The sequence below is a fragment of the Macaca nemestrina genome, chromosome 5 (genome assembly GCF_043159975.1).
Source record: "Macaca nemestrina isolate mMacNem1 chromosome 5, mMacNem.hap1, whole genome shotgun sequence".
In the NCBI taxonomy this organism is placed as follows: domain Eukaryota; kingdom Metazoa; phylum Chordata; class Mammalia; order Primates; family Cercopithecidae; genus Macaca; species Macaca nemestrina.
Window position 1 is genome coordinate 143,354,153 of NC_092129.1, and position 23,647 is coordinate 143,377,799.

A 23,647-nucleotide genomic window follows, 5' to 3' on the forward strand; every position below is an offset into this window, starting at 1 on the left:
TCCTGTGCTGCTGTCCCAGCCAGAATCCTGTCCTTGAAAGGAGGGCTCCTTGTGCCTCCTGTCAGGTGGTGGGAGGTTCTGTCCCTGGCCAGAGTCCCCGTGGGGATGGAGACCTACAAAACTCAAATGCCCTTTGTAGCTACTCCCTCTTCTTCTGTTCTTGCTCAGTCGCTTTTGTTTGGTTCCCTTTGAGTTCCCAGCCCCTATTTCTCTTCAGAGGTTACTGATGAGCCAAGCCTCAGAACACATCAGAAGCAGCCAGAGGCTGTCTCCTGGTGAGGCTGCAATGCATTGCACCAAGCAAACATCACTTCGGGCAGCAGGCCCATTTGGTTGTCATGACAACGTGGGTAGTTTGTGTCGTGGGGTGTGCTGTGCCCTCATTCTGGCTTCCCAAGGTCCCTTGCCCCAGCTTTCTTTCCCAGACCCTTTCAACAGACTCCCAGCTTCCTGGCGCCACCTCCACATTAACTGTTGTTCAGTTTGGAGTAGCTTTGTCTTGATCAGCAAAAAAACACAAAACACAAAAACACTCAAAAGCTTTCAAAGGAATAGATCGAGCCTATTCCTCTCCTCAAAATACTCCAGCCTCCCATCTCTCTCAAAGCCAGTGTCCTTACCATGGCTCACAAGATCTGCCAGGGTCTGGTCTCAGTTTCTTCACCGACTTCAGCTCCCACCACGATTTCCCTTACCAACCACTCAGGCGCCCTGGCCTTCTCATTGTTGTCAGATGCAGCAAGCAGGCTCACACCTCAGGCCTTTTGCACTTACTGTTGTACACTCTGCGCCCCGATTTCTGCATGCCTGTTCCCTCCCTCCATTCAGGCCACTGCTCAAATGTCCCCCCGCTTAGAGGCCCTCACCCCCCACCTAGCATGGCAGCCCTCCACCCTGTCATCCTGTCTTTTTACCCCGCTTTGTCTTTCCTCACAGCACCTTCCGATTCCCGGCATGATGCTGCAGACTCAATTATTTGTTGTTTTAGTGTCTGTCTTCCCCCCTGAAATCCCCCTAGAACAGGGGCAGACACATAGTCAATGCTCGATAAACATTTGTTAAATAAGCAGATGAGTGACTAGATTTGGATCCAAAGCCTGGCGCTATTTGGTAGCTTTGTGGCATCGCACAAGCCACCTAGTCACCCTAAGCCTTGGTCTTCCGGACTGAAGCAGAGGTGATCATGTCTGCCAGCTGGGGTGGTGAGAATGAAAGCAGTGTTGAGCGGGAACTGGGCTCCAGTGACTCCTCAGATGGCGCTGATGTTATCATTCCATGCTTGTGTCAGAGGCATTCAGAATGTGCTCCTTGCCTAAGGCTCCTGAACACCCCACACACTTCCAGGGCACCTGAGACGCTGTGACCTGCGGGGGAACCTGCAAGATGCCCAAGGAAAAGACAACCAGCCATGGGGCAAGGCAAGAGCCTGCCTCCTACAGAGGGGCTCTGCGTTCACACGGGGTGACCGCGGCCTTTATACGGAAGAGCAGGCCGGCCCGGCCGGCCCTTCTACCTTCTGCTATCTGTTCACGAAGCCCTGGAGACCGCCTCTTCTGGCCGGGTGAGATGGGCCTGTGTGAGTCCAGCAGCTCTTCCTCCACCTGCCTCCAGCAGCCTCTCACATGCTAGGCTTGCAGCAGGACGTCTAGCCAGTCACAGCAGAGGGGGGCTTCACTGAATTTCTCAGGGGTGCCCTTGGGGTGGGGACAAAAGTGTTAAAAGGAGGAAGGAGATTCACAGTGTTATTTTTTAGCAGTCTGGAAGATACCTGGGCCCATTTCTGAAACTTTTTAAAAAGGAAATAATTTGTCCATTGAAAGTTCTGCCGTTGTCAGTTTCATGTTAAGATACTTCCTTCAGTTTATTTTGTCTGACGACTTTCAAAGAAGACAAGACCAGCAAACATGCAAGGCACTGAGTGCACCCTATACATGGAGTCTGAACACAGCACTGGGGGAAGACACTCAGAGCAGGAGGACCCCAATCTCTGCCCTTGAGAGCTTCCTGTGCCTGAGACTTGGGGGCTGAGGGTGATGTGGACGGGCGGGCTGCCTCATCTGAACCAGTAAATTGCACGAACACAGATGGCAGTGTGGACTTCAGGTGGGATGTCGATGGTATCTGCATTTCCTGTGTTTAGATAATGAAATAAGACACTTGCTCTTCCTGTCAATTTAAAGTTGGCAATTGACACAAGGAAAAGGGGGTCACTGGCACCTGGAAGATGACAGACAGAACCATGATCCAGTTAGCATAGTTATCAATAAGCTAATGACATAAAAAACACAGGTAACAAATGGGTAAGGAAGTCAAAGGGGAAGAATAATGACGTGACAAAATAAGGACCTCCAGCAGGCTAGGCTGCCAATAAATGTGAAGTGGTACCTTCAGGATCGAAAGGACAATCACACTGAAACAGAATGCATTTTGACAAAATCACTTATTAAAAAAACATGCAAGTTTTAAAACTGACCACAAGCTTAATAGGGGCCAACCACGACAGAGCTGCTAAAAATCACAAGCAGTGTTGGGGAGGCTGTCTGGTAGAAACCTTTAGCTCCTTGGAATCAGAAAAAAACAAATGGGTTCACGTCCCAGCTCTGCTATTTAGCAGCTGTGTAACCTTGGGTTATCCACGGCCCTCTCTGAGACTAAGAATCTGGTTGAAACAAGATGGCAATGCCATCCTTGAAGGGTTGTTTTGAGAATTAGCGATAGGGTACATAGAGGACCTCGACCAGTGCCCAGTAGAATTTGGCAGAACTTAGCACACAGAAAGCCCCCAATAAATGGTCATTGTTAGTAATTCACCTGCTACAAAAATATAGAGCTTAAATTTTTAAAAGGTAAGAGGAGCCCTACTCTACTCTGTACCTTTCAGACCTATGGAATTATTATGTCCAGACCTAGGCTTCATACTTAAGATAAATGGGAAAGTAACCAGGTCGCTGAAACTTCAGGGGAGAGATTGAGCAGGAGTCAGTCTAAGAAAAAAAAGGGGGGTTGGGCGCAGTGGCTCACGCCTGTAATCACAGCACTTTAGGAGGCCGATGCGGGTGGATCATGAGGTCAAGAGATCAAGACCAGCCTGGCCAACATGGTAAAACCCCGTTTCTACTAAAAATACAAAAATTAGCTGGGTGTGGTGGTGCGCACCTGTAGTCCCAGCTACTCAGGAAGCCGAGGCAGGAGAATCGCTTGAACCTGGGAGGCAGAGGTTGCAGTGAGTGGAGATCGCGCCCTGTACTCCAGCCTGGTGACAATGCAAGAATCCGTCTCTCAAAAAAAAAAAAAAAAAAAAAGTTCCAGACACATGTGGTATTTTGATGTTGTTGTTCAGATATTTAAAGGACCATCGGATTAAGAAGAAAAATGTGCTATGCTGCTCCAAAGAGCCAAAGTAGAGGTGAAAAGAAGTTAGTGGGAAGTGTCTTGGCTCAAAAGTAGGAGGAAACAGAGCTGTCCACCATGAAATGTGCTATCCTGCCAAGTAGTGAGCTCCTCATCCCTGGAAGTATTTGAGCAGAAAGCAGATGACCTTCTGTCAGAAATGTTTTCAAAGGGATTTTTGAATCCAAGGTTCCTGAAGTTAGCCACCTAGCTTGGGCAGTTTACCCTCTTTGAACCTCAGTGTCCTTATCTGTAAAATGGGAGTAATAACACTTACGGCAAATAAATACTATAAGGATTCAGTATGAGCATGTCTGGAAGCATGTGGACCACAGCTGAATCTCCCCTACATGGAGTAAAAAGCAGGGCTGTGTGACTTCTAAGATGTTGTCTATGGAGCTCAGAAAAGCAGAGCAACCACGAAGAGACTTCTAGGAGAATAAAAAGTCCCCATACTCTGGGCTAGGAGAGAGCCGGCCTCAGATGAGCACACTAGCCAGAGCAGGCAACCAGTGGCGGTCACGTGGGGGAAGACAGAGGTTGGCATCAGAGGGACGCAGACACGCGCAGCAGCTGATACCTGCTGACGTCCTCAGCCCTCCCCCGGCCCTGTCATGATCCGGCCCCGTCATGATCCGGTCGCCAAGGCTTGGGCTCAACTCTGGTTGTGAATTAACATGGCCTGAGTTCATCAGGCTTGAGAACCACTGCTACAGAGGGAGTGAAAAACAGGAGACACGATTCTGAGGCTGGAAATTCAGCACTCCACTTGTGCAGAGAAAGATGTCAGATGGTTTAGAGAGATTTCCTTGTTTGTGAAGGGCTTTTTTTTTTTTTTTTTTTTTCTTATTGAGTGTCTCTCTTGTTACCCAAGCTGGAGTGCAATGGTGCGATCTTGGCTCACTGCAACCTCCACCTCCTGGTTCAAGCGATTCTCCTGCCTCAGCCTCCAGAGTAGCTGGGATTATAGGCACCTGCCACCACGCCCGGCTAATTTTTGAATTTTGAGTAGAGATGGGGTTTGACCATGTTGGCCAGGCTGGTCTTGAACTCCTAACCTCAGGTGACCTGCCTGCCTAGGCCTCCCAAAGTGCTGGAATTACAGGCATGAGCCACCGTGCCCAGCCCTGAAGGGCTCTTTATCAGAGGATGGGGAAATGCTATTTTGCATCTTCCCTGGAGACTCAACAGGAAATGAATGAGCTCAATAGTGAAAAGATTAGTAGAGGGAGAATTCCCTTCCAGTGACAGATGTTGGCAGTGGGAGGGACAGCAGAGGGACAATAACCCTGGAAGCCGCTCCTCTCAGGGCTTTCAGCTGAGCAGAGGTTGCCACCAAGAGGCCCCAGAAGGAACTCACAGGCGCCCCCTTCTTCCTGGGGTGCCCTTGAACTCTGTCATCTGCCCTTTTTCCTTTTACCTTTCTTTCTCACCATCCCATTGCGTTCCTTCTACAGGAATCTCGGAAAACATGGCGGTGCCTCTGATGCCAGACCAGCAGGAGGAGAAGCTGCGATCACAACTGGAGGAAGAAAAGAGAAGGTGCCCTTCCTTTTAGCCACACACAGCCCGAGCCCAGCCTCCCAGGGTCTCAGTGTCATCCTGGAGCTGCCCAAGGCTGCAGCTACTCAGGGACTTGTGGGTCCAGCAGCTGGATCCTAGAATAGCAGGAGGAGGAGGGGCTGCCTTTGAGCAGGCAGGTGTGAAAGGCAGGACCCCAGGCAGTGTGAGGTTAGAATGTAGAACAAGCCAAGCCAGGCCCGGGAAGCAGCTGGGCTTGTCCACTGCTGCCACCTATGGGAGCCAAGAAGTATGACCACAGTGGTCTTCCGCATGCCTGTGGCTGAAGCCCACTTCCCTCCGAGTCCTGAGAACGTCATACTCTCACGCAGCTGCAGGCATTTGGGGTCCCAAACGACTTCACTTACAGAGTGAGGAGCCTCAAGCATAAACAGACATGTAGCCATTCCTGGTATACAGCGTGGTCATCGAATCTTGCTCCACATGCTGATCAAGCTGCATCCATTCATTCATTGATGCATTTAGCACATGTGTGCTATCTCCCCCATGCCATGGGTAGGCTCTGGAGAGACTAAAGTCACCTTTCCTGCCTCAAGGAGCCGGTGGTGTCACTGCAGCACACTCCCTTCCTCACCCCAACCCCCAGCTGACCTGGCATGCACCTCCCCTGCCCCGCTACCCACACCTAGGAGATCAAAGCTCCAGGTGCTGGTCTTCAGGTGGCTCCTGGCAGATGTGCAGGTGTCTTCCTACAGAAAGCCCTGACTACCTGAGCCCACACGCTGCTGTCGCTCTCCACTCCCTTGGGGCCCTCCCCAGTCGTCCACCTTCTCTTCTTCCTCGCTTTGTTCATTTTCCTCAGTTTCTTTCCAACCCATTCTTTTTTTTGTTTTGTTTCTTTGGTGTTTTTTTGTTTGTTTGTTTGTTTGTTTGTGAAATGGAGTCTCACTTTGTTTCCCAGGCTGTAGTGCAGTGGTGTGATCTCAGCTCACTGCAACCTCCACCTCCCGGATTCAAGCAATTCTGCCTCAGCCTCCAGAGTAGCTGGGATTACAGGCATGCACCACCACACCCAGCTAACTTTGTGTTTTTAATAGAGATAGGGTTTCACCATGTAGGCTCAGGCTGGTCTCGAACTCCTGACCTCAGGTGATCCACCCGCCTCAGCCTCCCAAAGTGCTGGAATTATAGGCGTGAGCCACTGCACCCAGCCTCCAACCCATTCTTCTTGTGTCTTTACTCCATCTTCATCTTGTCCCCTTGGCCCACATTTCCAATCTCAGTGTCATCTTAGAGGCCAACTTATATCTTCGGCCTGTCTATTGGACTGTTTCCTGTTGGACAATTTCTGATTCATTCTAGCATTCCCAAAACCAATATATGTGTGCATTCATAAGCACAGTGTTAATTTTGGTCCTCGGCATGAAGGTGAGCCAGTGGAATGGTGAAGCAGTTAAGACTGTGGTTCTAGAACCAGACCACCTGGGTTCAGATCCTGGCTCCTCAGTTATCTCTGTCTCATAGAGCAAGTTATATAACCTCTTCATACCTGTCTCAGGTTCTGAATCTGTAAAATAGAGGTGATAACCATAGTATCTCCTTCATAGGGTTGTAAGGGGATTAAATGAGCTTGTGTATTTTGAGTGCCTGCAGCAATGCTTATGCTTTAGTAAGTCTCAGCAAATGGCAGTTTTCATTCTTGGGGGAGAGGTCATTCATCTCACACACAGATTCCTATGGGCCTACTGGACCAAAATGTCTCCCTCTGCTTCTCTGTGATGGACTCAAACCCTGGTGCCGTAGCCTGGCCTCCGAAGCTCCTGTAGGGTCCCAGTCCCTGAGCACCAGGGCAGCTCTGCCAGGATTCTGAGACACGGGATTCATTTACAGCCCCCGCTCCATGCCATGCTTTCAAGACAGCAGTGCACTGACTCTTCCCCAATTCCACCGCAGGTATAAAACAATGTTCACTCGCCTGAAAGCCCTGAAGGTGGAGATCGAGCACTTGCAGCTGCTCATGGACAAAGCCAAGGTGAAGCTACAGAAAGAGTTTGAAGTCTGGTGGGCAGAGGAGGCCACCAACCTGCAGGTATGGCCTGGGGAACATCAGGGAAGCTGGGCAGGGACCAGTCACGCAGCCCCACTGGGGCTGTCAAGAGACACAGTGGCGGCTTTGGCCCACAGGCCCGCGTGTTCTCAGCCCCTGCTCATGAAGCAGGTGCTCACTGTAGTGACAAGGATGACGGAAGGTCAGGGGTTCATTGTTTCCTTGCTCTCATGCCTAAAATTCTGCCTGATTAATGGAAAAATCAGGGATAAAAGATGCAGCTCCCAAAACTCAGTGGGTTTGCCGCCAATGCTTTGTGTGATATTCTCCAGTGATTTCCTACTGACAACATTTATTGTTTTTCTTATCACAGTCATATATATGTGAATATGAATTATAGAAATTTTGCTATGCAGAACAACACAAAGAAAGTAAAAATCATAATTTCCCTACTTAAATGTAATTGATATTAACATGTTTGATTATATTCTTTTACCTTGATTTCTATGCATATATATCCATACGTTTTTATACAAATAGAATCAGGCTGGGCACGGTGGTTCATGCCTGTAATCCCAGCAGTTTGGAAGGCTGCAGCAGGAGGATCACTTGAGCCCAGGAGTTCAAGACCAGCCTGGGTAACATGGCAAGACCCTGTCTCTACCAAAATGAACATAAAAATAACTAGCCAGGCATGGTAGTATGTGCCTATAGTCTCAGCTACCTGGGAGTCTGAGATGGGCAGAGTGCTTGAGGCTGGGAGGTCAAGGCTGCAGTGAGCAGTGATAGACCCACTGCACTCTGGCCTGGGTGACTGAGCAAGGCCCTGTCTCAAAACAATAATAATAATAATAAATCATATAGCTGTTCAAGTATCACAAATGGATTTTAAAAAATTAATTGTAGGCCAGGCGTGGTGGCTCACACCTATAATCCCAGCACTTTGGGAGGCCGAGGCAGGCGGATCACAAGGTCGGGAGATTGAGACCATCCTGGCTGACATGGTGAAACCCCGTCTCTACTAAAAATACAAAAAACTAGCTGGGCAAGGTGGCGGGCGCCTGTAGTCCCAGCTACTCGGGAGGCTGAAGCAGAAGAATGGCGTGAACCTGGGAGGCAGAGCTTGCAGTGAGCCGAATTCGTGCCACTGCTCTCCAGCCTGGGCGACAGAGCAAGACTTCGTCTCAAAAACAAACAAACAAAAAAATTAATTGTATAGCATAGCTATTTTTTCATGTTATTATCCTACAGCATTGTTTTAATGGCTGTTTCTGTTCCATCACATAAATATGTTTTAATCTCCTATCGTTGAATATTTAGGTGGTTTCTAGTTTTTACTCAAAACATAATGTGTAGATAATTTTTTCCATATTTTCTAGACAAATTCTTAGAAGTTTTCTGTTTGATGAAGGCTGAAATAACCTGTCCATAAGTGTAAGCACAACATCCCAGTTTCAGTTTTCCTCATGGAACGCTTCAGTTGTGGCACAGCAGAAATGCCAAAATACGCACAATCAGATCACTTGTCTGGCTGGCAGAACGCTTAGTGATTATCTGACAGGCTGATCCCTTCATTTTAAGGACAAGAAATCTGAGAGCCAGAGAAGATGATTTGCCAAGGACATAGCCAAGCAATAACCAGTGTGATACCAAGTGGCCATGTGGCAGGACAACAGAGAAGAATATTTGGATAAAATTAAATACATGAGATAACAAAGAAAACTAGTTAGAATGAAATACGGTTATCAAAATATTCTGAGTTATGGTCTGGGAATACATGTACCACTTTTAAAATGCATTAATTAATAAGATCTAGGTGTGGGCCCAATATTTATCATAACTTCAAAGTAATGATGAAATGACACAATATTTCAAGATCTCTGAACCAACCATCAGGTGATATGAAAATATGCTTGATTTCTGTGGGTGACAAAGTCACAGCTATTGCTAATACTTCTGTGGTTTGTTGTCTACACTTATCACTGAAAGAAATAATTTCAGGTAGCAGCTAGGGAAAATACTGATGTGATTGGTTCCCATCCACGTTGGCAGAGCCCCTGGATTCTGTCTGTGGACCCCAGGTTAAGAGCCCTTCCTAGCAAGTTCATCAGTGAATGGGCCTTCCCCAGCTGGCGCCCGAGGGAGTCCACCACTGACCGGTCGACAAGGGTCATCCAGTGAAACTCGGAAGTGTCCAGGCAAAGCTGACACATTCAGACAGTGTATGACTTACAGAGACAGCAAAAGCCCGAGTAGGCAAGGGTATCAGCTTCATGTGTCCTCTGCACCACAGGATGTCACTGAAACAAAAGGGACCAGATGACAGCAAGGGGGATGGTGGGATACACCGGTACAGAGGGGCCAATTCCATGCTGCCTCTGAGCAGTTCTATAGTCTGCAGCTGTACCCTGAGTGGGCAGAGGCAGAAAGCTCCAAACCTTATCGGAACAAGGGAGGTGACAAGAAACTTCTAGGATAACCTTCTGGGAAGATAGGGAAGCAAGTGGGAAATAACCTAGTAGCAACCACTCGCAAGCTTCCTGTATGGCTCACGTTCCAGGAGGGTTACAGGGCATTCTGCCAAGACTTAGACCAGCTGTGATGTATGCCTTGCTCTTGAGGCCTATGTGGGGTCGTGCAACTTGCAGAGCACCATGGCAGAGCTGTTCCCCTACACAAAGTGCTCGGTGGATGTCTCCTGACTTTAGTAGGGGGTTTTTGGGACAAGGAGAAGCAAAACCAGAAAGTATTTTTGAAGAATGAAGATAACATTTTAAACATTTCTTTTCTATCTTTAAAAAGGAATACCTGTTCAACTTGGAAAACTTGGAAAGCACAGGAAAGCATAAAGCATAAATTAAATATTACCCATAATTCTACCGTCCCTAGACAATATGTTGACGCCCATCATTATGGTGATTACCATGTCTAGATTTGTTTTTGGCCATACACGTTGTGTACACTAACTTTTATAGCTGGCTTGTTCCCCTTAAGAATTACATCAAGGCCAGGCACTGTGGCTCGCGCCTGTAATCCTAGCACTTTGGGAGGCCAAAGTGGGCACATCACCTTAGGTCAGGAATTCGAGGCCAGCCTGGCCATGCCTGGCAAAACCCCGTCTCTACTATAAATACAAAAATTAGCTGGGTGTGGTGGCGGGCGCCTGTAATCCCAGCTACTCGGGAGGCTGAGGCAGGAGAATTGCTTGAACTCGGGAGGCGGAGGTTGCAGTGAGCCGAGATCACCCCACTGCACTCCAGCGTGGGCGACATAGCGAGACTCCATTTCAAAAAAAAAAAAAAGAATTACATCAAGAACATCTTCCTATGGCATTAGATTCAAGCTAACACTGTGAAACTCCCTCTGGGGCCAACAGGTAAACTCTCCAGCAGTGAACTCACTCGATCACACGAAGCCGTTTCTCCAGACATCTGACTCCCAGCATGAACAGTCCCAACTCTTCTCTAACAAAAGGTAAGGTGAGAACTCACCAGAGGTGTTAGAGTTCCCAGAAAAGGCTCCCTACCTTTCTCTTTAACCTATTCCTGTGGCTCTCATGTCTCCTGAGAAGCCGTATGATCCAGAAGGATGAATTCCTTTTACCCTTTAATTAGTCGTAGAGGCCGGGCGCGGTGGCTCAAGCCTGTAATCCCAGCACTTTGGGAGGCCGAGACGGGCGGATCACAAGGTCAGGAGATCGAGACCATCCTGGCTAACACGGCGAAACCCCGTCTCTACTAAAAACACAAAAAATTAGCCGGGCGAGGTGGCGGCGCCTGTGGTCCCAGCTACTCGGGAGGCTGAGGCAGGAGAATGGCGTGAACCCGGGAGGCGGAGCTTGCAGTGAGCTGAGATCTGGCCACTGCACTCCAGCCTGGGCGACAGAGCGAGACTCCGTCTCAAAAAAAAAAAAAAAAAAAAAAAAAAAGAATCTAATTAGTCGTAGATACTCAGGACAGTGACTTTCAAGCTGGTTGGAGTGCACACCCCTTCAGTCCCTAGTTCTGATAACCAGTAGACCTACTGCCATGGTAACAAGAGACAAGAAGTTTCACAATCAAGCCCTGGTCCTGTCTCCTGAGTGGGAAGAAGAGGTTGGCAGGAATGGAACAGGGTCATAGCATGGGAGAAGAGGGGATTCGGGGACAGTGGTGGTGGAACAGTGGGTAGCCAGCCTACTGAGACACAGGAGAGCTCTTCATCCTAGCCAGGATTCAGGCAGCCTCCAATAACACATGAAGATGGCCCAGAGCCAGTCTCCCTAAATGATGGGATGACCAGCAGGGACTCTACTTCCCCACAACCATGTTATTGTCTGTTTCCAACCACACAACCCAGGGGGTATTACCAATGATGCATGCCTCCTGCCATTGTCCATCCGATGCCAGAGACCAGGACAGTATGTGTGGGGCCTCTATCTCTGCCACCAAGGAGCAATCCTTTGGGTTTGAAGGGGTCCTGAGCCCTCACATTGGAAATATAAAATAGGGCTTTAAAAAAGGTGTCAGAGGGCCAGGCACAGTGGCTCATACCTGTAATCCCAGCACTTTGGGAGGCCAAGGTGGGTGGATCACCTGAGGTCAGGAGGTCGAGACTAGCCTGGCCAACATGGGGAAACCCTGTCTCTACTAAAAATACAAAAATTAGCCAGGTGTGGTGGCACACGCCTGTAATCCCAGCTACTTGGGGGGCTGAGGCAGGAGAATCGCTTGAAACCAGGAGGCAGAGGTTACAGTGAGCCGAGATCGCACCACTGCACTCCAACCTGGGTGACAGAGAGAGACTCCGTCTCAAAAAAAAAAAAAAAAAAGGTGTCAGACAGTCCCCATGATATGATGTGATAAGAGTGGCACTCAACCTCTGTGGCCTTCGTCTCAGAAACCCATAAAACCAGTCAAAGAATGAGGAAAACATCAGACACTTCCCAATGGAAGGACACTCTACAAAACACCCAACTAGCATACCTCAAATTGTCAAGGTCCCCAGAAAACCAAATGTGAGACTCGGTCACAGCTAAGAGGAGCCTCGGGAGACACACCACCTAGATGTAAAGTGGTGTCCTGGGTGGGAGCCTGGAACAGAAAAAGGCTTTAGAGAAAAACTAAGAAAAGTCCAATAAAGTATGGCCTTTAGTTAATAACAATGTATCAACATCGGTTCAGTGATGGTGGCAAATGCACCACACTAAGGTAAAACTGCCCAATAGGGGAAGCTGTATACAGGCTACATGGGATCTCTGTGCACTATCTTTCCAACTTTTCTGTACATTTAAAACTATTCTTTAAAAAAAAAAAAAAAGTATTCTTTTTTTCGAGACAGAGTCTCGCTCTGTCGCCCAGGCTAGAGTGCAGTGGCCGGATCTCAGCTCACTGCAAGCTCCGCCTCCTGGGTTTATGCCATTCTCCTGCCTCAGCCTCCCGAGTAGCTGGGACTACAGGTGCCCACCACCTCACCCGGCTAGTTTTTTGTATTTTTTTTAGTAGAGACAGGGTTTCACCGTGTTAGCTAGGATGGTCTCGATCTCCTGACCTCGTGATCCGCCCATCTCGGCCTCCCAAAGTGCTGGGATTACAGGCTTGAGCCACCGCGCCCGGCCAAAAAAAGTATTCTTAAAAAACAACTATTGGCCGGGCGCGGTGGCTCACGCCTGTAATCCCAGCACTTTGGGAGGCTGAGACGGGCGGATCACCTGAGGTCAGAAGTTCAAGACCAGCTTGGCTATCATGGTGAAACCCTATCTCTACTAAAAGTACAAAAATACCAGATGTGATGGTGCGTGCCTGTAATCTCAGCCACTCGGGAGGCTGAGGCAGGAGAATCGCTTGAACCCAGTAGGTAGAGGTTGCAGTGAGCCGAGATCACACCACTGCACTCCAGCCTGGGCTACAGAGCAAGACTCTATCTCAAAAAAGAAAAAAAAAAAAAAAAAAACTCTTCTTAAAATTAAAAGGCCAGCAAGTGAGCCCTCAACACCAGGTTGAGATTTTCCTTGGACTTTCCCAGACCCTCCAATCTGGCTGTTGGTGCCAGCACTTCAGCCTGTATTCTAATTTTTTGGAGTGCCTTTGTTTTTGTACTTAAAGAAAAAAATGTTTAATGTATATAGATACATATATATGTGTGTATATATATAACAAAAGATCAATATGCAGAATATAAACAACTCCTATGGATCAATGAAATGAAAAACACTTTTTTTTCTTTGAGACAGGGTTTGACTCTCACTCATGCTAGAGTACAGCAGTGTGATCAGGGCTCCCTGCAACCTCGACCTCCTGGGCTCAGGCAATCCTCCTGCCTCAGCCTCCTGAGTAGCTGGAATCACAGGCATGTGCCACCATACCTGGCTAATTTAAAAAAAAAAAATTGTTTGTAGAGGAAGAGTCTCACCTTGTTGCCCAGGCTGGTCTTGAATTTCTGGGCTTAAGTGATCCTCCCACCTCAGCCTCTCAAAGTGCTGGGATTACAGGTGTGAGGCACCACACCTGGCCAACATTTTTTAAATGGGCATGGGCAGGCAGTTCATGGAAGACAGGTGCTCATTAGCAATGCAAAAGAAAACACTTTTATAGGGAGCACTTTTCTACCTATAGACTGTTAAAAGTAATGAAATCATGGTATAGCAGCAAGTGTTGATTGCATGGTGGGGCAGCAGGTCCTGTCCTAGGCTGCTTGCTGTGTGCCACTCTCTCAAGGGCTTTCCCAATGTTTACCCAATTAGTGACCACCATGACTTTGAGGCAGGCCCTATTATAATCATTGTCAGCTTCCAGATTAGGAAACTGAGAAATAGACAGGTCAAATGACTTGTACCAAGGTCATTCAGCTAGAAAGCAGCTTTTGTCACCTATTCCATATTTTTTTCTAGTTCCTACATCATTTTTGTTTTTATATTTAGATCTTTAATCTTACAATGTATCTTTGCATATGGGATGAGGTAAGAATATAACTTCTTTTTTCCAAATGGATAGATGTCTCACATGAGCCAATCTGGGATATGATCATCTGTCCAAGCCTAAACACTTTCAGCCCCACCAAACCTGCTTCCACAGTCGCCAGACTGGGGGTCTCCCTGGGTCTTCAACCCTCAGTTTCCTGCCCCACAACATGGATGCTGAACAAGGTGGGGGCTTAAAAACTTGGTCTGTGTACCCTTCAAGGGCAGCCTGAGACAGGAGGGTGGCAACTCAGCTAGCCAGCAGGTCACTGTTGCAGGGCAGCAGGTCACATGCTAGCCATGCCTTCCATCCCAGACGGCCTTCAGGGCTAAGCTATGTTGCAACAGGAGGGAGCAAATGTCCACATGACCCTTCTCTGGGGCCTTATGTAGACTGGTCATGCCGTCATCCTCTCTCAATCTGGGCTTGGACCCATGTGAAAGCAGAAGGCATGCAATCTCAGTGTGCCCTCAGTAGCAGTCCTGCTGCAGAGCAGTGGCACCCCCATGGGTCTGGGCATCACACTTAGCTCCACTTAGTAGTAGGAACTGGCACACAGCATAGTGCCTATTGTGGCTGGCATAGTGCCATCTTGAAGTCCATCTCTCCAGCATCTGCTGCATGCCGGACACCGCAATGGGGAAGGAGCCGCTGGGCCCATCTGCCCGGGGCTATAGCGCTGCCATCCCAGACCCAGTGCCCTCTCACTGCCTCATATTCTGGATTTAGGACACAGCTCCTATGTGAGCCCCTGAGCCCAGGATCAATAACTGACTTGATGTGTTTTGTTTGGCTAGCCTGGTGTTTGTTTGGCTAGCTTGGTGTTTTGGAAGACAATCTAGATTCATGAAAGAAAAAATTGATGTTGGACTTTATTTAAAATTAAAACACCACTCTGCAAAAGATATTTTTAAAAGAATTGAAAGAGAAGCTACAGACTGGGAGAAAATATTTGCAAAACACATATCTGATAAAGGACTTGTATCTAAAGTATACAAGAACTCTAAAAATTCAACAATAAGAAAATAAACAACCCAATATAAAAGTGGCCAAAAGATCTGAATAGCCACTTCACCAAAGAAGAGATACAGATGGCAAATAAGTACATGACAAGGTACACAACGTCCTGTGTCACACAGGGAAATACAAATTAAAACAACGACGAGATACCACTACATACATATTAGAATGGCTAAAATCCAAAATAAACTGACAATTCCAAATGCCGGTGAGGATGTGGAGCAATAGGAACTCTCATTCATTGCTGGTGGGAATGCAAAATGGTGCAGCCACTTTGGAAGACAGTTTGATGGATTCTTGCAAAGCTCAATATGATCTTACCATAAAATCCAGCAATTGCATTTTAGTTATTTACCTAACTGAGGTGAAAACTTATGTCCACAAAAAAAAAAAAAAACAGAATACGATTGTTCATAGCAACTTTATTTATAAATTATTTATAATTGCCCAAAACTGAAAGCCACCAAGATGTCCTCCAAAAGGTGAATGAATAAACAAACCATGGAATATTATTCAGCAATAGAAAGAGCTATCAAGGCCGGACACAGTGGCTCAGGTCTGTAATCCCAGCACTTTGGGAGGCCAAGGTGGGTGGATCACTTGGGGTCAGGAGTTCAAGAGCATCCTGGCCAACATGGTGAAACGCAACATCTACTAAAAATACAAAAATTAGCCAAGGGTATTGGCATGCACCTGTACTCCCAGCTACTTGGGAGGCTGAGGCAGGAGAATTGCTTGAACCCAGGAGGCAGAGGTTGCAGTGAGCCGAGATCAAGCCACTGCACTCCAGCCTACGTGACAGAGCAAGACTCCATCTCAAAAAAAAAGAGCTATCAGGCCATGAAAAGTTATGAACCTGCAATGCATATTGCTTAGTGAAAGATGCTAATATGAAAAGACTACGTATTATATAATTCCAACTATATAACATTCTGGAAAAGGCAAAATTATGGACCCAGTGAAATAGTCAGTGATCGTCATGGACTTGTAGGGAGGGAAGGATGACTAGATGGAGCACAGGGAATTTTTAGGGCAGTGAAACTATTCTGTATGATATCGTAATGTTGCATAGATGATGTCATGCATTTGTCAAAATCCACAGAGCTGTACAGCACAAAGAGTGAAGCCCTGCATAAGCCATGGACTTCAGTGCATGATAATGTATCAATATTCATTCATCGGTTATAACAAATTTATCACACTAATACAAAATGTTAGTAATAAGGAAAACTGTTAGGCAGGGAAGAGGAGTATAAGGGAATTCTCTGTACTATCTGCTCAATTGTCTGTAAACTTAAAACTTCTCTAAATAATAGTCTATGGATTTTTAAAAATGCAGAAGCAGAATAACTAGGCAGCCGCACTATGCCATGGCAATGCAGGCAGCTTAGCATTTGTGCCCTGCACCTGGCCCACTCCATGCATTCACTTGGGCACCTGCCAACCTCTAGAGGCTGGTAAATTTGAATTGCAACCCCTGTATACCTGCCTCCTTCCACACACGGAGCCCTCTCGCTAAAACTCCAGGACTCCACACAGCACATCTGAAAAACACAACCAAGAGGACTCAGCTTCCTCAGCCACTGCTCTGGCTCTGTGCTGAGCCCCTCATGTATCTGCCCCATGAGAATAAGCTCTCCTCTTGGTTGTGAGGCTCGGCACCCCTGGCTATTTCTCCATCCTCTTTTCTCATCTCTTGGGTAGCTTCTACTAGTAGCAGTATCCTGCTCAGGGAATAGAAAGCCCTGTCTCTCATTTTTCCTTTGACTTCAAAGACATTGGAGTGTGTACATGTGCGCACGCGTGTGTGTGCGTGTGTGTGTGTGTGAGAGAGAGAGAGAGAGAGAGAAAGAGAAAGAGAGAGCGCCAGGAGTGTCAGCAAGGGGTCTGATAGATGCAAGATAGAAATATACTATGCTTGGCCAGGGACAGTGGTTCATGCCTGTAATCCCAGCACTTTGGGAGGCTAAGGCAGGTGGATCACTTGAGCCAGGAGTTCAAGACCAGCCTGGGCAACAAGGTGAAACCCCATCTCTATAAAAAACATGAAAAGCATCCTTCCCTCCCCACAGATCCATAGCCAGGCATGGTGGCACATGCTTGTAGTCCCAGCTACTCAGGAGGCTGAGATGGGAGGATCTTTTGAACCCAGAAGGTCAAGGCTGTAGTGAGCCAAGATCTGCACCACTGCACTCTGTCTGAGTGACGCAGTGAGACCCTGTCTCAAAAAGAAGAAAAATAAAAAGGAAAAGAAATATATTATGCTTGCAAAAAAAAATGCTTAATCCTAGTGGTCAGAACCTTGAATTTGAAAGGTGTGCATCAGATCACCCACAGGAGCTTTTCCCAAAATCCTGCTCCCAGAGTCCCCACCCCCACCCCAAGCCCCTTCGGTGACTGCCGGCAGGAGGGTCTTGGGGAAGATGGCTTTCAGGCAGCCCTAGAGGGCTGTTCAGCCCCATCCCCTGTGGTGGCTGCTGGCGTGCTGGTTGGATGCTCTAATTCCTGGGAAAAGATCACTGAGTGTCCTGAACGGTGTTTGTTAAAACACCTCAACTCCAGTGGCTGGTTGCCCCACATTTCCTCCTCTAACAGTTGTTGGAGTGCCAGGATTCGTGGATGGGATGGTCACACTAGGCAGGTGAGAGGAAAAGTAACCCCGCCAGAGATTGGAAAGGAAGAGCTCTAGGGGCTCCACCTCTGACAAAGAAATCCTTGTCACGTGCTTTAGATGCCGGTAGTAAAGGGCTCACAGAACTCTGCCAGGGTGAGGCGGGTAGGGAACCCTGTCTCAGGCTCTCAGGGCATCTCAGACATTCCCTGTGCACATCCCACTCGGAGGATTCGCTGTTGGTGCTCCTACGTTCCCAAGGGAGACAGCCTTGGCCTGATGGTGGTAATATCCCCTAGCCTTCGTAGAGGGTCCTCATGGGCCAGGTGCAAATCACACGACCAACGTCATGGTCCCTCACTTGACATGTGAAAAAACGCAGGCTCAGAGAGATGAAGTAGCTTGCCCAGGGTCACCAGCTAATCCGTGGTGGACTCAAACCCAGGCCTGTCTGAGTCGTGCACTCCCCGCATTCCTCACAGCAATTTTGTTTAGGATCAATGACTGCCTTTTAGGGACACATGTCCACTATGTTATCTACTAGGTGTTGGCACTTACCAGCGTACATTTTGTAATATTTTGTACAAGGTGCTTTCTTTATGTGCTTCCCACCACCAGATCCTCCTGCCTGGGGTATCCGCTCTCCAATGTGTCCACACCGTCTGATTTTCGCAAGAGGCCATGATTTTTAAGGGGCAAAACTGTGTTGCCTTAAAAGGCCAACCTTCTAAGGTCTGGAAACCCAGAATTCCCTGTGACTGGCCCTCACCATTTCAGCTGAGAAATCCTGAGTTCAGCCTCCCCATTCTGCAAATGAGGACACTGAGGCCCTAAAAGGGAATGAGATGCTTTGACTCTGTAGTTAATAACGTAAAGAGCCACAGATTAGGCCAGGCACGGTGGCTTATGCCTGTAATCCCAGCACTTTGGGAGGCCAAGGCGGGTGGATCACGAGGTCAGGAGTTCAAGACTAGCCTTGGCCAATATGGTGAAATCTCATCCCTACTAAAAATACAAAAATTAGCCAGCCATGGTGGTGCGCACCTGTCATCCCAGCTACTCAGGAGGCTGAGGCAAGAGAATCGCTTGAACCCGGGAGGTGGAGGTTGTAGTGAGCTGAGATCGCACCACTGCACTCCAGCCTGGAGACAGAGGGAGACTCCGTCTCAAAAAAAAAAGAGCCACAGATTAAACCTAGACCTTCACACTCCATGGCGAGTGCCTTTTCTTCCTTCTGCCCACTGCTCCCCCTGCCCTCTCCCTGCCTCCTTCCCTCCTCCACTCCCCTCTTCTCCCATCTCTCCCTCCATTGTCGGCTCTGCCTGTCCCTATTCCTATCTTACATCCCCCTTCTCCTTTTCTTCGTCCTCTCTGCTTCATTCCCTTTGTCATGCTCCCTTGCAGCCAGGGCTGCCTCTTTACTGCTTATTTGTTGATCCATCCCACTGCCAGCCTTTATCCGCTGGCATCTCTGAGAGAGTCCACAGTGGAATAGGTGTAAGGAGTAGCCCCTGGACAAGGCCTCCAGGGACCGTCTGCTGTGCCACCCATCAGAATAGTGCTCCTTCCACCTTGTCTTGGCCTTGGGCATTCCTGGACATTCCTTAGGTATTCCAACTTAAGATGCTCCCTGGATGTGCTTGCCTAGAGACCCTTAACCCTGCAGTCAAGAACCTTGGACTTCAAAGGCATGTGTCACGTCATTATTGATCTCCTCCAACAAGTTCCCTTTATTGAGATTTGAATAGCATGAATCCCAGTCATGGCCCCTTCGAGCAGCACACCCTTGGACAAGCCAGCTCCCCACTTTGGGATTCCCTTGCCCCATCTGTAAGATGTGCAAAGGTCCCTCCGACACGGTCACTCTGTGAGCAGATAAACGTTCCAGTGCCCGGTCAGAGCCGCGAGGTGAGACAGCGAGGGCCCAGCGGCAGTTGCTGCCTGAGCTCCAGAACGGCTGTTCCTGTGGAACTGCCGCAGGCGGGGAACTGGGCGGCGGGACGCTGGTCCTCTGCTCATCGGGTTCTGAAAGAAACCTGATTCATCACTTCCCCAGGGATGCTCAGGCCCTGGAAGCTGATCCCACTAAACACTCTGATTGGCAACCCAGGAGGCCTAATTATTATTAATATGGCTTATTAATCCTTTTTAAGAAAGATAATTCATTCTGATGGCTGGTATGTTCTCTCTCCAGAGGGACGTCAACATGAGAAATTAAATCAGTGTCAAAGGCTGGTTGGGCAAAGGGCGAGGGCAGAGGTCATTTATGGCACCATCCCCAGAATTACAGAAACCAAGCTGTGGCATCCAAGAACAGGACGCTTGAGCAGCTTACGGGTTTGAAGAGTCATTTCCCTCGGGAGCCCCCAGCCTTCCATTCCACTGCCCTCCTGCATGAGCTGTTGAGGCAACAGGCAGGGCAGCTGGGCCTCCTCAAAGGGTACCGGATGGCCCCACTGGCCACGGTGTGATTGTGCCCTCTACCCTGCCCCATCCATCTCTCCATCCTCTTCCACCCCCTCCCAGCTTTCAATAGTTTGGCACCTGTGAACTCTCCCTGGAACCTGAGCCATGGCTCCACTGGGAAGCCATTGAGTGAATGAGCCATTTTTGTGCCAGTGCCTTGGTCTTGCAAATTTGCTACAGCTTCCAAACTGACCTTGACCCGTTGTAATGAAAGCACTTGCAGGATGGAAAGCCCTTTCTCCTTCCCTTCTCCAGGCTGCACCAGGAACCACTCTGCAGGAGCCTTGAGAATTGGTCACTGTTCTCTAAAGAAAAGTGTGCAGAGCTTGCCACCTTGTGGCTACCTCTGGTCCTGCAGCAGTCCTCACTAGACCCAGCACAGAGATTTCTGCTCTGCCACCATGAAGAGCACCTGGTGGAAAGTCTCTCCACTGCTAGGAAATGGACACTGGTTGGTGAGGGGGGTTTCCCCAGGCTCCGATGTCTTTTCCTGCTTGTTTGACCACAGTCGTGACCTATGGAAGCAGTCTTGCCATTGGCTGAGATCGGAAGGCGGAAGGCCAGAGCCGGGGAAGGGGCCATGAGACCCACGGTTTGTCAGGTCTGTGGAGTACCTTGCGCAGAAGATGCAGACTCCGCGGAGCCGGCTCACCTGTCTCTAACCCTAGCCTGCCTTTCAGCCCCAGTGTCCCCAGAGTTTAAAAGGAGGGTTGTACCCAGGTGACTTCTTAGGCCTCTTCCAGCTCTGACATTGTCTCCAGGCAGGAAGCGAGGAAGATCTCCTTACAGCACAGCTTAGAGTAGGGACCTTGTCACCACAGGCATGTGGAATACACTGGCCTCCAACCAGCCGTGTCCACCTGCCTCTTCACCTCCCAAGAGGAGCTTCTGGGTTCCACCGCACTGGGCCGAGAATCCGAGGCAAGGCGCACATGTCAGCGGCCTAGGTGAACAGGCACAGCTGCATCTAGTGCGCTGTTGGATCTGACTTCTCACTCAGAGAGCATGAAGCTGGGTCCCAGGGGCAGGCAGCGTGGTCAGGGTAGGCCAGTGTGTGTTCCCAGAATGCCATAGAGTCAAGCCCAGTTGGAAGGCATGGTGGCTGAGAGCACAGGTTCTGGAGCCTCAAAGAATCCTGAGTAGCTCCAAATTCAGCCACTTACCAGCTGGATAACTTTTAGAATTTCTTTAATCTCTCTAAGCCTGTTTTCTCATGTATAAAATGGAGATGATGACATCCACCTCTTAGGTCATTGAGAGGATTAAATGGCATGATGTTTGCAGAGCACTTTCACAGAGCCTGGCATGTCTATCAATAACAGTTGTGGCCATCGTTTGTTCAGCTTCTACAACCAACAGATGCATGCCCTAACAATGAAAATTACTGTGTAGTCCAGGCACAGTGACTCACGCCTGTAATCCCAGCAGTTTGGGAGGCCAAGGTGGGCGGAGCACCTGAGGTCAGGATATCACGTCATTGAACTCCAGCTTGGGCAACAAGAGTGAAACTCCATCTCAAAAAAAAAAAGAAAGAAAGAAAGAAAGAAAAAAAGAAAATTACTGTGTAAACCATCCAAGACAGGATTCTTGGCTCTTGTCTTAGTCTGCTCAGGCATTATAACAAAATACTATAGAACGAGTGGCTCAAACAACAAATGTTTATTTTTCACAGTTCTGGAGGCTGGGAAGTCCAAGGTCAAGGCACTGGCAGATTCGATGTCTGGTGAGGACCCCCTTCCTCGTTCATAGACAGCTGTCTTCTCGATGCATTCTCACATGGTGGTAGGGGCCAGGGAGCTCTCTGATGCCCCTTTTATAAGGACTCTAATCCCATTCACAAGAGTTCTGCCTTCATGACCTAATCACCTCCCAAAGGCCCCACCTGTACTACCATTACATTGGAGATTTGGTTCAACACCTGACTTTTCAGGGACACAAACCTCCAGTCCATAGCACAGCAGATTCAGTTCCTGCTGAGGGCCTCCTTCCTCACTTGCTGGCACCTCCTTCTTGCTGTGTGCTGTCTCTCCCAGCACTTTGGGAGACCAAGGTGGGTGGATCACTTGAGGTCAGGAGTTCAAGACCAGTCTGGCCAACATGGTGAAACCCCATCTTTACTAAAAATACAAACAATTAGCCGGGTGTGGTGGTGCACGCTTGTAATCCCAGCTACTCAGGAGGCTTAGGCAGAAGAATTGCTTGAACCCGGAGGTGGAAGTTGCAGTGAGCCAAGAGAGACACACACAGAGAGAGAGAGAGAGAGAGCATGCACTGTAGTTTCTCATCTTCTTCTTATACCTATAAGGACACTAATCCCAGTGCAGGGGCCCCACCCTCAGGACCTCATCTAAATCTAATCACCTCCCAAGGGCCCCCCATCACACTGGGAATTAGCGTGTCAACATATGGATTTTGAGAGGACGCATTCAGTCCATAACAGCTCCTAGATACAAACCCTGAATTTATCTTCTATAAATTTGCCCCCATTCCTTTTGCTTTTGTTGGTTTGTGTTTTGCAGTGATGTGAATGCCAGGAAAATCCTGCCCTCGCCTTGCCCCAGTCCACACAGCCAGAGACAGAGCAGCACCAGCACCCCACTGGAAGACAGGTCTGTGGTCTTCTCCTTTAATGCCTGTGACAGCCCCTGCAGTGGGCGGAGTGGGCCTCCATCTCCAATCTACTCCCTGAAAAAGCCCCTCGTCTAGTAGCCACACAGACAGAGCCCAGGTCTGGCCTCTGCCCTGGCCCTCTGGGAATTCCCTGGAATCTCTCACACAGGCCAACTCAAAGCGGGGAGGTTTTCTCCCACAGTCACCAGGGCCCTGTGTGGGCAGAGTTGCTTCATATCTTCTTGTAACTAGATGTACCTGGGGGGCCAGAAAGCGAAAGAGCCAGCCCAGGGCAGCCCCACCACAGAGCAGAGCATGGAGCTGACAAGCCTGGCCTCAAGACCCAGCAGCATTTGCTTCCAGGCTTAGCAGAGTTGATCAGCACCATGGGTGTCTGTATCCTCCAACTAGAATGGCTGCTCAGCCTCTCCCCAGCTCAGCCACTGCCCTGCCTGCCTGGACTCTGCTTTAGCACTTCCAGCTGGGCTGCAGCTGGAAAGCCAACACCCAAAACTACCTGTGGGAATGGCCAGCCCCTTGTTACATACCATCCTTACTGCCTTCTAAGGAAGTGGCTACCGCCTCCTGCCGTGCAGAGGCACAGGGGTGAGGACAGACGGAAAGTTGGCAAGACCAGGCAAATGTACTGCTCTGAGTTTGCTGAAGGGGAATGCTATATGGAGAAGCTGGATGGAAAAGGGGATGGGGGAGGGCACACACAGCCCTCCCTTTCTAAGGAGATTGCCCCACAACACTTCTACTTACAAATCTCGTTGGCCATCACCTGGCTACCTGGCCACACATCACAGCACAGGAGTCTGGGAAAGGTCGTTTTTTTTAGTTGTGGCAACTTAGCTAAATATGGTTCTGTTTTTAAGGAGAGACAGGAGAATAGTAATCTCTGCTTTGAGGTCAACTAGCTAAGTCACATGGGGAGTGGGGATGCTCTGAGGATACAATACTGAAGGATATGACATCTAAGCTGGGCGCAGAAGTTGACAGGCCCCAGGTTATGGGGTGCTGGTTTGGGTAAATCGGGGATGG

The 23,647-nt window shown here is 48.8% G+C and overlaps 1 protein-coding gene across 10 annotated transcripts in view; it reads left to right on the plus strand.

Annotated features, from left to right (window-relative positions):
* The window catches only part of LOC105489673 (kinesin family member 6), a 388,549-nt gene that overhangs the window by 356,229 nt on the left and 8,673 nt on the right, over positions 1-23,647 (plus strand). For 9 of the 10 annotated variants that reach the window (XM_071097107.1, XM_071097102.1, XM_071097101.1 and 6 more), the window contains 5 exons: positions 4,848-4,932; positions 6,865-7,000; positions 10,335-10,432; positions 21,666-21,716; positions 22,513-22,602. In XM_071097107.1, the coding sequence (XP_070953208.1) occupies positions 4,848-4,932; positions 6,865-7,000; positions 10,335-10,432; positions 21,666-21,716; positions 22,513-22,602 (460 nt within the window). The remainder of the gene's footprint in view (positions 1-4,847; positions 4,933-6,864; positions 7,001-10,334; positions 10,433-21,665; positions 21,717-22,512; positions 22,603-23,647) is intronic. The other variant, XM_071097100.1, reaches the window with a different exon arrangement.